Consider the following 17,878-nt stretch of genomic DNA (forward strand, 5'->3'; position numbering starts at 1 on the left):
AGTGGAATGTAGGACACAATTTCCGTCCTATTTTAGACTAATCAGCTGGATATAACCGCACCCCATAGTTGATGTTCACTCTCTCACTCAAACCCAGTACGATTCGCTCCAAATGTCATCGCATTATCCACTTGGCTACTGAGTCCAGATAAAAGAGACATCCAACTGATGAATCCCAAATAGAGCAAAACGCGCGTCCCAGATTCCACTCCTAGACACTATCCATCTTTTCTTATAATGCTTGTGACTTAATTCAATATCGAGGCAACCAGCACAGGAAGGACACGGGCCAATAACAGACTGATCAATTCCAGTCCTTAACATCAATGGAAAGATATAGGTAAACAATATATAAATGAATTAATCTCGTGTTGTCTTGACTAGTAGATTTAACTAAGTGTAGCTTTTGATGAAATTATTTTAAAAATACTTCTTATGTTGACTAAATTTTTTAAAATTTATATCTGAAAAATATTACATCAAATCTATTCTCTAGTCGTTTTAAAGTTGCCTAAGGGTACAAATTTAAAACGCCCATAATTTATAAATCTAGAGATGAAGTATTTTGCCAGCATGCTAGCAATCATCTTCGAGTAAATGTACAAAAAAGAAAAAACAGTTTCAATTTTAGTACAATATTTTCAATGTCTTATTCGAATTTTGATTAAAACCACTTTTTAAAAATTATGTACACACCATCATGAGTCGGATAAAAATAACAATGGTAAAAGTGGGATGATATAGATTCACTGTACCTTATGAATTCTCATCGGTTACTTATAAGTTTAATAAGTCTAACAATTGTTTTTTTGTTTATGAGTTGAATTGAATTTCTTGCGAACGAATACTCTTTGTAATACTTTCATTCTAATATAACTAATTTCCCTTAACCTAAGTCATAATAGCCACTTGTATAAACAGTCACTGAATTTTGTCGATGGGTTATACAGTATTCCGTGATATTAAGCAATGGGGAACAACAACAGCACATAACTGAGAAAGTATTGTTGGGAAATTCTGTTATTTATTGCACATCGAACCAATGAAAGCTATAAATAAGAACAAAGCTTAGTAGCTGACCCACATAACCAAATGATGCTTTAACTTCATCGAATAGTATTTACTCCAAAATAACTTGCAGAAAACAATAAATCTAAACTTTTTGTAATATCTACTTAGGCATAATGATATATCTGTTTACCGAAAACAGTGCATCTCAGTCATTTCAAACCATCGTATTCAGCTCTTCATTGACTCAGTTTGGAAATCTACCTTATGGAAATATTTAACAATTGCTTGAAACTCATCAGCCAGTTACAAACACATCTTATCACTTGACAGAGTTTAAAAATACAATTTTAGTGAATTATTCCTCCGTTGACTTCTAGTCTTAACGTCATTGTTAAAGTTAATAAGTTTTGATGATGCTGTTGCAAAGCTATGTACTATAAGTTATCTTTTCCTAAAACCGTTCCGACCAAAATGAAAGTGGAAGTTTCGCATAGAATTTACAGCATAAGTGGGTCCTTTTATAGATGACCACCAGCTGTAATACAACTAAAATCAGTTTTCCAACTTAAATATTTTAGGAAAATATCTACTTGAACCCAGAAAAAATGAATACTCATGAATAGAGTTTAGTTTAGAAAACACAAAGGAAAAGAAATCAAATTGAATGAAGTAGACTTAATAGGTCTGGTATTTTATATGATAAATAAGACTAAAACCAAGCAAATGACTTCTGTCAACAGAACTAATAATCTTTTATCAGTCAGTATATAAAAATTACAGCACAAATTTACACTTCTATTCTAAGAGTTAAATTGGGTTAGACTGATATATGAAAATTCTGTGTTATAAAGAGGTATTGGGCTAATATTTAGGAATAGTAAGACTGAAAACTGTAAATCTTACACTTATGATGTGTACCGAATTGGATAAAGCGTATTTCCCAGTCCTGTTTGATAAGGTATATTAAAATTCTGAAACTTCGCTACAATAGTGAGACTTCATTTTGCGTAAAATCTGTCGGTACATGTAATTCAGTGACAATTTACTGTTACACTCAACACTGAATGTAATTCATATTAAAACTGAATGAACTATTAGAATGATTTGACGCCATATTTAACACATTTGAATAAAGAAAACAACAAGACATCAAAGCGCACAATCAGAGAGTTAATTTTGAAGACTTGACAACTCATTTCGTTTACACTTCATAAGTTTCGTGTTCCTATTGTAGATCATTTAAAAATATGCGGAATAAAAGTGACTTCATTTATTTTAACTACTGTGAATAATTGCACTTATATAAGTTCAAAAATAACTTAACACATATGAAACAAATAAATTTCTTGGAACCGAGAAATATTTTTAATAAAATTGTAAGCAAAGATGGATAGTGGCTAGCAGTGGAATCCAGGACGCGCGTTTCATCCTGTTTGGGACTCGTCAGATGGATGTACCTGCATTTCAGAGTTGACGTTCAAACAAGTAATACTAAGTGAATTTGAAATTCACCCCATCGCACAAGCAAGTGGCTATCAGTACTCAGTAGCTGAGTGGATAACGTGATGGCGTTTGAAGCGAAAGGTACTGGGTTCGAGTCCCAGAGTGAACATCAACTCTGAGATGCAGGTACATCCAGCTGACGAATCCCGAATAGGAAGAAATGCGCGTCCTGTATTCTACTGCTAGCCACTATCCATCTTTGCTTACAATGCTTGTGAAATAAGGCTATATCTAGGCAATATGCACAGTATGCACATATGCTAATAAGAGACTGACCAGTTGCAGTCCTAAACATCAATGGGAAGATCCAAACAAGTAGTACTAAGTGAATTTTTAATAACAGATTAAACTGTATTAAAAATAAGTCATTTTATTACATCCGTTACCTGTATTATTGATTTAGCAGATGTTTCATCAACAGCCTTGATGGTATTGTGAGCAATGACCTGGCTGATTTTCAAAAAAAAAAATAGATACCGACAGAAGTGACTATCAGTTATAGATCAGATACCAGGAACATAAATATAGTGAGTAAACACAACATAACTCAAGTAGGTAGTTCATGTAAAATAATTACGCTCTACTTTTTCATCTAGTGACAAGAAATGTTTGTTTCTTTTTATGTTATCAGTAATTTTTACTAACTAATAAATGATAATTTCCTTTTTAATGTTTTCTTTTAAGATCTGGTTTATATTCCGACACCATTGAAAGACGATTTATCCAGTAGGAATAGATGTTTAGAATCTCACTTTCAGTTTCATTGACCGTAACATAAACTTACGTTTGTCAAATCAACTGGTGATGTACAAAAACTTAGAGAATGATTTATTTGACAGTACACGATATACTTTGATAACTAATCTCTATCATAATGTGATGCAAACACCATGAACACTCATTATAAAAAAATATGAGAAATGAAAATTATATTAAGCGGATTTCTTATAACCAATATCAAAGTCAATCTTCAATACGAACGTCAACACAGTTCTACTGTACGGAGCTGAAACGTGGAGAACCAACACAACCATCATCAAAAAGACACGAGTATTTATAAACAGTTGTCTACGCAAGATACGCAATATCCGTTGGCCCGATACCATCAGTAACAGACTACTGCAGGAAAGAACAAACCAACTTCTAGCCGAGGAGAAAATTAGGAGAAAACGTTGGAAGTGGGTAGGACATATATTGCGGAACTCATCAAACTGCATCACGAAGCAAGCCCTAAATTGGAATCATGAGGGGAAACAGAAAAGTGGAAAACCAAAGAACACATTGTGTCGGGAATGGGAAGCATACATGAAGAGGATGAATAGCAACTGGAAACAAGTGGAAAGGATTTCCCAGGTCAGGGTTGGACGGAGAATGCTGGTGGGTGGCCCATGCTCCTCGACGAGTAGTAAAAGGCCTAGGTAAGTAAGATTTAATGCAAAGTTCCATGGTCACTTGAGTGATTCAGTTAAACTTGAGAGAAATTGAACTATTCATTGTCAAAAGAAAGACAACAACATTGCAACAATAGCATGCTTGTAAAACACTACATTCTGGATCCTTGAAAATGTCATGGCTATATCTTTAAAAACATACTGATGACAACTTTAGTTCATAATTCAAATATTCAACTATTTCAATAAACCCTAATATTGCTTTTAGAATGAACATAAAGAATGAATATATTAAATCAGTTATTTCATACTAACCCTTATCGACTTTATGTCGATTATGAACAAGTGTAAAACAAATAAAGCGCCACTTTCGTGCAGTAAATTTGAAATAGGTCAGGTAAGCTGTATTTAAAGCAGAATACCTTCAACCTAAGAATCGAATTAATTCAGTATGAAAGTAAATTTATTGCTTAGTGGACAAATAAGCCAGTATGACTTTAAAATTTCTTAAAGGCTCATTTAAATGAAAAGGGAAATTCATACCTCTGATGTCTTAGTGTTGTGAACAATAAAATTGATTATCAGCTTAAATTGCTTCAAACATTGTTTGATCAGTCTATAAGTAATCACTCTAAGACTTAATATAATTGTATAATAATGTTTACTGGCTGACTAGAATCCAAAAGATTATTCTAATCTAATTAAAAAAGATATAAGGTTCAAGTTTTCTCCATTAAAAATCCACTTCGTCTTTTAAACAAAGAATTGATTTTAAAAGCTTCAGCAGCCTATAATTTTAAAGCTAACAGAGATCCCAGTCCCTTTACAATATTTTTATTTAAAGTAAAAAACAAATTCAAATCCTTGAAAATCTAATGTTTCACTTCAACTGATTTTAATCACGACAAAGCATCTTCACTGATAGATTATACGTGAATGAATTATCCATTGGCTTTTGCAATGACTAGCCTGACCGTTGGATTTCTATAAAATGATCTATTTGAAACGTGAAATAGTTTGACTCATTTTTGTTTTGGTTGTTTGAACCAACCCTCTGGTATTGTGGACTGCAACTGACCAATCTGTTATTAGCCAATATCCTTCCTGTGCGGATTGCCTCAATATTACCTAAGTCTCAAGCATTATAAGCAAAGATAGATATTGGCTAGCATTGGCTATCTGGACTCAGCAGGTAAGTGGATAATGCAATGACATTTAGAGCGAACGGTACTGTATTTGAGTGACAGAGTGAACATCAACTATGGAATGCAGTTATATCCAGCTGACCAGTCCAAAATATGACGGAAATCGTTTCCTGCATTCCACTGTTAGTCATCATTCATCTCTGTTTGTAGTAAAATAATTTCACTTAAACTTCATAAATTTCACTTAAGATATTATTTTTCTTTGTTTTCTGGTGCATGTGTTAAGCAAAACTTGAAACCGTCTTAACAGCTTAAAAACTCTATGATTGGCCAAAATAGATTAGACAACCAATCACGCATTTTCAAAATTCATATATAGTCTAATTTAAAAATATAAATATATGCGTATCGTCATAACAACTGACCGCATTTTTCGGAAAACTATAGTCTAACTAATTTTTCAAATAATCTAAGCTGTAAGTTGTCTCTTTATTATTTTATGGTTTTTAAAATTCCTATACAAGTGGGAGTTTTAAATCTTTTAAAATATTGTAAATCACTACTCATTTTGATCAAGTTTAGTTGGAAATTAGTTTTCTTGATAAAAAAACCTCCTTGTTGATAAATAACTAAATTTGATCTGTCAAGTACTTAAGTAGTGGAGTTTGAAAGAGCACACTTGAATATTTTACAATACACACTTCACATCTTGCACACAAGCACTAAATTATTGATATCTGAGATTTCTATAAATTTCACAAACATATACAAGTGAATTCTATGCAAGACTACAGACTGTTTCACGTGTAAAGTTCATCGATACTTTTGATTTTTCATCATTTCATTGAAGTAGCTACAGCTAGACTACCTAGTGGAACGTTAGAGTTATCTTAAATTTCAACTGTTACGGTCTTTCTAAACACTGACTTCCATTTTTTCATCATACTATATTACCAGCATCAACTATTGTGGAAATATTCGTTCAAATACACATAAGCGTGTATAGGATGCTTTTTACTTAAATACTTAAACATTGAGGAAACCCATTGTTTGGATGAATAAAAGTAAAGAGAATTCGGCGCAGAAAAGTTTTTTGGACAAAATAATTTACTAAAGCTGTACGTTCATACTAATAATTGTTAGTCTGTAGTAGAATAGAATGAGACTACATATAGTGGTCCGAAACTTCATATATCAAAAGTAGGTTGCAGTATAATCGAGAGGTTAGAGAAGAATGGAAGGATGAAAATAATTTATGGGCGGGAAATAAGACAGATAATTGTCCACTTAACTTGTATGAAGATATCAAAGTAATAACTGAACAGTTATCATGAAAAACTGTTAGAGGATAATAATGACTGATTTTCGTTTAAAAATCCTCTTTATATGATTCAACTTACTTATAAAATCAAATAAAGTATTCATAGTTTAATAGTTGAATTCACGGGTCAATCTATGCTAGACCACCATTGAAAACCTGGAAATACTGTACGATTATTTCATCCGAGTATGGGACTCCTCAGCCGTCCAGTGCTTCCAGGTTTTTAATGGTATTCTAGCTTAAATCGACTCATTGTTATTATTAGCTTTATTCAATATTATATTTTTGGTACAATATAGAATTCTCAGCACAGAGTATTTCAACAAGTTTCCCTTTCTTAATTCTTTTTCGATGCCGATGATAAACATTGAGTGGTCGCCAGTTAGAAGTTAGCAGTCCAGTCAGTCGACATCTAATGTACATTCTTTTCACTGCATATTGTCAGCAACCACTATATCTTTGATTTGGCCTTTTCTAACTAGTACAACGAAGGGTTGTACAGTTTTCAGAAACACACCTGAATAGGTTATGCGATTAATAGCCATAATGATGTACAAAAAACAAATGATATTAGATAACTCGTTGAAATATCTATATAGCGGGAACAGATAAATCAGATGTTCAAGCACACCAACAGTTTCATGGATTCAACTAATAAATTACTACAATCTTCACCAACCTCCATTCTGATAATATTCATCGTTTATTTGTCCACTTTGCTTGAAATAGGCTGACCTAAAACAAATAAGTCATAAACTAAAGTAAATACAAAATATAAAATGCAACTCAGTTCAGTAACAAACTTGAATGGTTCAAGTCATGAATAATTTTGAAGATTGATCACCCAGGTTCCCAGACTACTCTTTCTCACTAACCATATCTGTTAAGATGAAATTGTGAAATTTCCTATCATACTGTACATGTATGTATATCATTTACTTTTCAAGTTTAAATATGTGTGATCATCATTATCATTAGAATATAGATGACTACTGTTTTATTGCATATAAATAAAATTAATGCTCTAGCATAAAGATAAATAGTCTAAACCTTTAAACTTTTAATGAAGTTTAATTCTGGTAATAAAAAACTAACTGAAATTGAAATTTATTACTAACCATTTTGTAAGTAATAAAAAGGACAGAATGAAGATAAACTTTTATTCTTTAAACTAGTGTCATTAATATTGCTTTTTATCAATCTGAAATATTCATATTTTACTAATGAATTGATTCTAGTGCTCATACTGTTGACATTAGTTTGTTTTCTGTATATATTAAAATAAGTATAACTAAATAAGTAGTTTTGCTAACTGATATTTGAGTTCTATTAGATAATAGATTAGTCTTTATGAACTACATATTGTGAAGATTCAAACAAACAATACTAAATGAATTTAAACTTCACCCCATTGCACAAGCAAGTGGCTATCAGTACTCAGTAGCTGAGTGGATAACGTGATGGCGTTTGAAGCGAAAGGTACTGGGTTCGAGTCCCAGAGTGAACATCAACTCTGAGATGCAGGTACATCCAGCTGACGAATCCCGAATAGGAAGAAATGCGCGTCCCGTATTCTACTGCTAGCCACTATCCATCTTTGCTTATACTATTGACATTAGTTTGTTTTCTGTATATATTAAAATAAGTATAACTAAATAAGTAGTTTTGCTAACTGATATTTGAGTTCTATTAGAGAATAGATTAGTCTTTATGAACTACATATTGTGAAGAGTTATAATAATAATAATAACTGACTTTATTGTAAGTGATAATAGCTTATAAGTGTTGATAAACGTCAAAAGTATATTTCATTTCCTCACATATATATTCATCTCATTCTTTTTTCGATTAATGTAAGTTGTAAACACAAACATTCATAGCTGTAAATATCATGTATAATTACTAGTTGATCTCTTCATAACTCAGCTTTTGTTTAACACTTCGAGTTGAATAGTCTAATTATCCAGTATGATATTAGTCATCGAAAATTCTAAAATATCCTATTGTGATATCCTCTCTTATACATTATGTTGTTATTCTCGTGAATAATGACAGTTTGCTACAAATGCTTTTTATTTTAAATTAGCACTGATTTATTTGAGACATCCTTTACAAACCATAATATCTGATGAGAAATATATCAAAATTGTCACTTTATTACTGGGATACAACTTGTATTTTAGGCCACATTTTTTGGTTCTACATTTAAATAACTGTCACTCTGACTTCATGTTAAAGTAACTAGATATTTAAAAAAACTGATAGCCTTTAAGGTTTGTTAACTCTCTGATGAGTAACCTTAGAAGTACCGTTACAGAATTCTTTATCAGTCTATAAGAGAGTAAGTGATATTAAGATCTAGTTACATTTCACTTCTAATTAATTAAAATACAATGTATAAATAGTTCTGCTGTGTAACACTATATAGTTATTCTATTACCCTGCTTCACTTTATTGTCTAGATGTCAACAAAACTTTTACTCTGGATAACAATCACTTTGTATGTTTTCACTTGGCAGACAATCGAAGCAATTAAAACTAAGTCAAATGAAATTTGTTCCACATCTCAAATCAGTAGAATCCGCTACTCTATAGAAACTATGGAGAATATATTAAGTCAGTGTGAGGATGGTGCATTTGCTGGTGCGTACGCTAAACGTGGTCCAGAACCATTATGGGTAGTAGAAACTAAATGAATAATCTTTAATGCTTGATGAGCAAATAACTTTAAAATGTATTGTTCAATTTCAATTATTTTATTCATCTGAGACTAAATCAATTTTTATGTGAATCATTTTACTTAACAGAATATAAACAAACGTTCTTGTTTGAACCTAAAGACTAAATCTTGTGTCTAGTTTATTTATTTCTATTAATTACGATCATTTATATTAACCTGTGAAACAGGGTAGTGAAGATACAGTGAGATAAAGTTTAGTTTTTGATCTCTGTCGGTGAAGTTATGATTACCTCAAACACTTCACAGGACGAATAATGTCTCGTTTCCCCCACGTTTTGATAACAATAATGAAATATATTTGACAAACGCGAGAAGCAATAGTTCTAGGACAGATTCATGATTTACTGGAAGGATTAACCGTTGCAGATATTGGTGATACAGAATGACTCACCGTTTTGTTACTACCAGTAACTAAACAATTTATTAATCATTTAATGTTTAACTAAGGAGATAGGACGTCAATAAGACAAAAAATGTCCACGTGAACGACAATAATATTTATTAGAAGATGGACGGTAAATGACACTTATTTGATACCGATTCATATTTGAATTCCTTATAAGACGAACAGCCAAATTACATACTGATGACCATCAGATGGCTTTGGGTCCATTTTCATTCTATGTCAAAAGTAATTAAAGTTTAATTGAATAACATAAATTCATCTTATTTAGGGCGTTATAGTTGAAGCTTCTTAAATCCTGTAATTTTCGAATGTCAAATTTTAAACGCAATTTAGCATACTTCTGTGGCGATATTAGTCAACACTTAAAATAAACATGCACCTGAGTACCCTAGTAATGAATCTTAAGGAGAATGGTATTAATTTAATAGGATAAGATGCCGCAGTTAAGCACCAGTTAACGAAGCTACTAAAAGTCTTTTAAAATAAAATGTTCTCAATCAATAAAATTCTACGGTTCTTCAGGAATATAATTATTATAATACCTGGAGTTCCAGGAAGTCCGGCTACGCTCTCCTGGTATCATACAAATATAATATGCAGTTTTCAAAGAATAAACTTAGACTTTATAGTGCTGAAAACGCTTTACTCCTGTTGCAGTGAAATATGATTCAAGTCACTGAATTAATTCTCAAGATACTCTTGATAAATACAAACATCTATTCTGCTGTCTATGACAATGATCTAAAGTCATCATGAACACATACTTTAAGCTAAATGAAATTTTAAGAGGATTGTAAGTATCAGAACTGATTAGGATCTTATTAAGAATAACCACTAGCATCTACCAGGTGAAATGAACATTTAATACATTTTTTGATACTGCTTTCTAGAAACGTTTTAGTGTAATAACAAAATCGAATTTTTTTCTTTTTATCGAAGATTGGATTGTTAAATCGATTCATAGAAGTGGAAAATCTTAACCAGGACCCTAAATTGTATAAGTGACGAAATATGTACTTTTATAAGGGTAAGTACATAGGGGGGTATAAACTCTCTGAAAGTTTCTGAATTATTGCTTCATTTTTGTCACTGTTTCGTTCTTCTAATTCTTTGTACGCTGTGCAAGATATTTCACTAATCAAGTTTATTTCAGATTTTACTGTCGTTAATACTTATATCTAAGAATTATCAGAAGGTATCAAGGCAACTCGTACCATCTAATATAATTTAGATTACGTAGTCAATTATTAAATGTCTAAAGTATTTTTCAGTTGGATAAAGAAAGCTTAATTTTTCGATTGTTTTAGTGGCATCTGAATTCTAACAAAGTACAACATTATGGTGCCACTCCACTTAGTAATTGTATGTCATATTTTGATTGGTACCCCTCAATCTTCATTGAGGAATACTGAACAATCCTAACTAACCATAAAAGAAAAAATTATTTCAAATAAATATTACTGCAAGGAATATAAATGCAAGCACAGAATGACTTAAAGGAACTTTTGCAATATTCAAGGTCTCGTTTTCATACTTTTGTCTTTTTTCAAAAATAGTCCATAATTTTAACACCGAGAAAGAATGTTTTCCATGTAACATGATCATCCGTCAAGTTAAAACCTGACTGATACCCACAAATTTCTTCACTTGTTTTGACAGTTTCATTGTCTTCGAAGCTCCACTTTCCATGAATGCTTTATCGACTATGATTTGAATACCTACTTCAGTACTTCTCTGGAATCAATTAATTTAAGTGTGTAATTGTTGTGATAGGGTGGAATATCTAATTCGTTTTCAACATCTTAATAATGAAATATATGTGATACTTATCTAATGGTTGAAAATCAAACCGATTGGAACAAAAAGTGTAGTTATTGAACCATTCAGACACACCCTGATGTTCAAAGAATAACATTAAAGAAACTTCAAAGATACTTAATTTAATGTTAATTAGATTTTCTCATATTTTTATCTTTATGAAGTCTATTCACTTCAGTCAGAATTAACATTAGATGATAGAAATGCGTTTGAAAAAACGTTTATCAAACTCAATAAAATGATCAAATTTCATTGAAAATAGACAATAGTGATAATTTATTTATACTGCTATAATATTTATAATAATTTGCTCACATGATGAAACACTTAAAGCTGAACTGATACACCTTATCACAATCCTTATGATTTATTCAGTATATAATAAGCAAAACTACAGTGGGGAAATGCCTTGATCTCTATTAAATACTTCATCTTTATTTGTGAGCAGTAAATGGGCCTTTGATTCTCGTTCAAATACTAATCTGTGTGAAGCTGAACATTGGTATCTTCACCAATGTACTATCTCTTTTCAAAACCCTTACCTAATCCAATAATCTTCAATCTATCAAGACAAACGAGTAATTCACTTAGTCACATGCTTTCATAACTTAACAGACTAAACGCGTAATATTTCTACAGAAATTAAATATATTCGGGCTCTGGTTCGTCCTTGTCAATTAAATGGTTCTCTAAGTAGATGTTAATCCAAAACCATTGTATTATTTATTTCTATTCACCACAACTTGAAAATAAATAGACTGGAAGCATTTACATTTCAAGTGACAGTAACCAAAATCCAGACTGAGTAGTCTTTCACTAAAGGTACTGTGTGATGTACTGTGAGTTATACTTGTTTTCACATTATAATTTGTAAAGGTTGTAACTAATCACTGATATCAGGGTCGTATCAAATAAATCCTTTTTATCTTATATGTTGGATATAATTCTTTTTCCTACTACTTACTCCCACGGTGTTTCACTTATTGAATTTTTGTGAATGTCTACCACTTTTTATAGTCTCTAGAAATTGAATAGTTTCCAATAGATAGGAAGGACATGAAGGATTTACTGAGAATTCCTGACAAAAAACCAAACTTTAACCCTTTTATCTAAAAGTCCTACGTATCGGACTTCATTCCTAGTAGGTATATTCAGAAATGCGAGAGTTAAAGAAGACATTTGACGTTTAAACATGATTGGTAGTACAAAGTCACCCCCTAAGGAAGTTGGAATCCCTCAATTCCGAAAATCGGTCGCGTAGATAAGTTGAGAATAATAAAGGAAAACATTATCCTTAAATCAGCTTCAGCCAGCGGTCATCATTCAAATCCTTATTCTGACGTTTATCTAATGTCTTGTGGATTAGACTTGTAAGTCTGAGGTTCATAAAGTGATCTCCGAAAATAACTAACTGTTTGATGTAATTCATGACAACACTCACGATTTATAAAAATTACGATTTACTTTTTGGTGGTAAATTTTTTAAAATCCTATTGTACTTATTAATATTTTTGTTTCCTTATGGTCTATATTCATCGTTACCTTGATTTTGACATTCAATACGATAGTTTTGTTATACTTTGACCGAAATGAACGAAGATCCCTACCGTTATCATCTCAAGCTTATTAACCTGTGAAGTAAGCTAAAATAAACGACTTAAGGACTAAATTATCAGTAATACATAGATAATTGCAACACCAAAAGTCTTGGAGAAACTGCCTCCTCACTCAAAAGTCCGGAAAAAATCCATAGGGCGACATTGTGTCATAAATTTTTAATATGACATTCCTCATTAGTAACCAATAAATATCTGATCAAATTTATGTTAGAATTTTATGGAGATTATGTAGAACTGATATAGGCCATCAAGCAAAGCGGCATTCATCTATTTGAGTATTTCAATGTGTTTCATTCAAAGAAATTCCATAATTTCTTTGGGCGCTTTAATTATATTTTTCCTCGGGATGTCATCTGGACTAAACTTATGCAATATATTTTGTATCACCGTATTCTTTTAATTTACCACCTGTCTAATTGTAGTAAGTGGTCGACTACATTTTAAATGTGATTACTAGCAACTGAAAACAAACAGCATACTTTAAATTGTTAGTGTTATTTTTTTGTCTTGTTAGTGACACTAAATCAAAACTACCGACACGAATTGCGTTGTTCATTGGGTTTATAATCTCAGTCAGTAAAATTGAAACTAATAGTAACTGAGTTTTTAGAATCATCCAACTGAGTTGATTTCTCAAATTGTTAATCCCGATTTCCTTATAAAAATAAGTAGGAAAAATACCAAATGAAAACAAGTCAATAAATTTGCTGTGGTTTTTACAGATGATGACATTTATAAATGTAATTTAATAAACGAGACTAGTAATCTGTTCCGTATTTCTTCAACTAAGGGATTGAAAAATCGAATTTCGAGACAGCTTTATTTACTCGTTTAGAAAAACGTCATTCCCATTGATCAATCTCCTTTCTTTGATAATAACTAAATACTTCTACTTATTATATCCATATTCTCTGTCACTGTAGCGTATTCCATAACCGTGATTATTTCTAGTGAGCACTACCTAATTCCAACTGTCAAGAGAACCGGAAATTTGATTCTTCTGGCCACTGTTTGTCAATACATATATATATATATATATATATATCCCTAACCTCTGGTGTGACTCGAATGTCCTCCAAACTTCAAATTGTTCTTAGAAACAGAGTAAATTTGAATAACCATCTAATTTTGGAAAGTCGTATATTATTTGTTCCTACCGTTTTAATTGCTATTTGATCTTAATAAATGTCCATTGATTTAACTAAATTTTTGTATTCATTTTGATTATTAGTTCCATACTTCACTTCCTTACAAATTGGTTAAAGGTATTTGCTAGGTGTCTTTTCAAACTACACATTGGCCAGTTCTCAAAGCTCAATATTGATTAAGATGGTTATAATAGGTTACTTGATGCATGATAAAATCCAACTAATCATTTTCTAAAAAAATTATTAATTCCATGAAGCAATACTACATAACTGTGAAGAAAGTTTATTTGTACTGAACTTCAACTGATGCTTTGAATAACAGTCCTTAGAATTTCCACTGCCACCATTGTCATTTATCTGTTGCATTCCCATTGTATATGGTGGTCGCTTTTGGTGTGTCAGAATGATTGAAGTCGAGCCACTTTTCCCTCGCTGTTATCACATACATTCTCTTACAAATATGTCAGAACCCGTGAAAATGTCGCGGTTCACTGACGCCTATATATATAAACCCATCCTAATGAGATTTACAACTTATCATCTTCAACGTATACAAAAGATGGAGTAGTAACAAATGGCGATTTATTTATAAATTTCTTAGCACTGATGAATACCCCTTAACGTTCACCTAGTGAGCACAGTTTCTAACCTAACAGTAAGCATTTGATAAACCACTGGTTAGAGCTTTAACACTGTTGTAATAAAACCTTGGCCGGATAATATCCTGTTTTAACATAGTCCAAAAGGTTTTATACAATAAAATACATTTTTCTCCTTAAAATGATAAATAAAAGTTATATGAGGAGGAAAATTCCCCTGAAATATAAGAAATCAAATAAAAGTGTAAATACAAAGCAACCAGAAATGAACTCTTCTTTTGAAGAATATGACATTTTCATCATATTCATGTTAACAACGTGCTTTTGCATCAGTAATGTCACTTTGAAAACTTTGCTACATAATGAACCATCCGTAATATTCATCTCTGTTACATGATTTCTTATTTCTGTCCCTTGCAACTCAAATCTTGCAATGTATAAAGTTATAATATAGCAAACGAACTTACGTAAATAATAAAACTCAAGATTAGAACAAAAATAACCACAGATACATCTAATAAACAAACCTGTATCACACTATACATCCATTTTGATATAGTCACGCGACAAATGACATTTAATACTTCATTTTCTCTCCGTCTACATTATCTACTCTAAGAGTGAAATAGTCTATCTAAAAAACTTACATATAATCATAATGCTCGAAGTTTCCAAATTTTCTACTAAACCAATCAGCAAAATAAAGATTCCAGTGATATATAAGAAAACAGAGGTAGGTCAGGTCATATTTTATTCTGGATTCTATTTTTGAACATAGCAACCATGTTTGATTAAACTCACTTTCAGTTTGAACAACTATGCGGTTTGATCGATTTGCCAAGCACTTACTCAATAACTATCATAAATACGTCTGATATCCCCAGTGGAGGAGAATAGGCAACTCACCAGCATTCTCCGTCCAACCCTGTCCTGGACAATCCTTTCCACTTGTTTCCAGTTGCTATTCATCCTCTTCATATCTGCTTCCCATTCCCGACACAATGTGTTCTTTCATCTTCCTCTTTTTCGTTTCCCTTCAGGATTCCAATTTAGGGCTTGCTTCGTGATGCAGTTTAATGAGTTCCGCAATATATGTCCTACCCACTTCCAACGTTTTTTCTTAATTTCCTCCTCGGCTAGAAGTTAGTTTGTCCTCTTCCACAGTAGACTGTTACTATTGGTATCCGGCCAACGGATATTGCGTATCTTGCGTAGACAACTGTTTATAAATACTCGTGTCTTTTTGATGATGGTTGTGGTAGTTCTCCACGTTTCAGCTCTGTACAGTAAAACTGTGTTGACGTTCGTAGTCATGATTCTCACTTTGAAGTTGGCTGACAGCTGCCTTGAGTTCCATATGTTCTTCAACTCTAGGAATGCTGCCCTTGCCTTACTAATCCTCGCCTCTATGTCAGCGTCGGATCCTCCTTGTTCATTGATGGTGCTGCTCAAGTACGTGAAAGTTTCCACCTCTTCCATAGTTTCCCCTTCAAGTGTGATTGGGTTGATGTTATCTGTGATGAATTTGAGGGTCTTGCTCTTCCCTTGTGAATGTTGAGGCCTATTACCGCAGAGGCTTCTGCTACACTGGCTGTCTTCACCAATATTTGTTGGTGTGTATGGGATAGACGGGTCAGGTCATCTGTGAATTTCAAATAGTCTAGTTGCATCCAAGCTGTCCATTGTATTCCGTGCTTCCCCTCTGATATGGAGGCTTCATAATGCAGTCAATGACCAGGAGAAAGAGGGAGAGTAGGCATCCTTGTTGGGCGTCTACTGAGTCTTTCATCCGGTGCAGCAACACTCTGTTGAAAAGCCTTCCTGGTACTGACAGCAATGCAATGCCTCTGTAGTTCTGACATTTACTCAGATCTCCTTTTTTGGTATATTGGTGAGGTATCCTTCTTTCCAGTCTATCAATGGCACTTGTTCTTCCTCCCAAATCTTCCTGAATAGAATGTGGAACATGTTTGTAGTTACTTCCATGTTTGACTTTAGTGGTTCAGCTGGTATATTGTCAGGTCGTGCTGCTTCTGTACTTTTTGTTTGTGTTATGTTTGTGCTGATTTCCCTGATATTTGTGGAGTGTCATCTATGTGAATGTCTGTGTATGCGGCTTTGATGTCTGTTGGGATCGATTAACCTGGCCCACTCAAGAGTTCCTCAAAGTATTCTACCCATCAGTTCTTCTGTCCTTGAAGTTAAGTAACTGACTTGCCTTTTCATCCTTGATCGGTCTCTATGGTTTCTTCGTTGTATCCAGTAAATCGCGGTTTTCACCATGAGGCTCGATGATTCTTTTAAATAAAGATCTTTCAACGCCCATGACAGACTTTAAATGGTATAAATATTTCTGTCAGTCAGAGTTTCTTGGCAATGTTGTTTTCTACGGGAGGAGGTTTCTCAGCCTATACTCAACCCTCCTTCTTCACTGAAGTTTGAGACCGGGATTGATACTAGAAGGCCTATAGGAGCTGTGTATACCAATACATCAAAAATAGCGTTTTCATGGGTCTAGTCGCAGTGTTTGCAGATTTCGCCTTGTTCACGTAGTCAACACAGAGCCAACTCATGCACAACCTCAGGGATATTGTACTTCACAATTTAAGCAAGTGAAGTATGTCGTATAATGTAACTACATCGTATCCAGTTTTCTGTGGACACGTCTTGGAAAATAAATAGTTGTTCAAACATGGACAATGATTAGTAATGTTACGAATAGTTTGCTTGCAGTAATAAAGTTTCATTACTATTTTTAAGGCTTTACTTTCATGAAGTCTTCAAGAAAGATACGGAATGTTGTTCGGATCAGACTGACTACACATTTTTCTTAGCCAAAACACAGAAATATATAACTTTTATGTGTTCAATTTTTCGCTTTTCACTTGTGGCCTTAAAGTGTTATTCCATGGCTTCTAGGCTTGTAAGTGTTGGGATGATCCTTAAAATTTCGAGCAATAGGCATGATAAGCTCAAGAAACATTAAGAAGCATTTTATCCAATCAGCGTTTGCTTAGAAGTCTAACTAGAAATATCGCGAAAATGAAAAGTCACATGTAGAGGTTCTGATTGGCTGATTACTACACTGCTACTATGTTTAGTAGTATTATAGAATTTTCAGGAAAACCCAAGGACTTCTAAAATACTATACAAACCCTATATTTTCTACACATAAAT

The 17,878-nt window shown here is 32.7% G+C and overlaps 1 protein-coding gene and 1 non-coding gene across 2 annotated transcripts in view; both read left to right on the forward strand.

Moving 5' to 3' along the window:
* The first annotated feature begins 7,804 nt into the window (after nt 1-7,804).
* On the forward strand, nt 7,805-7,877 carry Smp_tRNA_01479_Pseudo_TTG.1.1. Its single transcript has one exon. It is a non-coding gene (tRNA).
* Nucleotides 7,878-8,833: 956 nt separating this feature from the next.
* Smp_171850 (putative yippee protein) overlaps nt 8,834-17,878 on the forward strand; it is a gene marked incomplete at both ends in the record, with an annotated part of 47,283 nt that continues 38,238 nt past the window's right edge. Inside the window, one exon of the mRNA XM_018788758.1 lies at nt 8,834-9,018. Coding sequence (XP_018654269.1) covers nt 8,834-9,018 — 185 coding nt within the window. The remainder of the gene's footprint in view (nt 9,019-17,878) is intronic.

The sequence above is a fragment of the Schistosoma mansoni genome, chromosome W, assembly GCF_000237925.1.
Source record: "Schistosoma mansoni strain Puerto Rico chromosome W, complete genome".
NCBI lineage: Eukaryota > Metazoa > Platyhelminthes > Trematoda > Strigeidida > Schistosomatidae > Schistosoma > Schistosoma mansoni.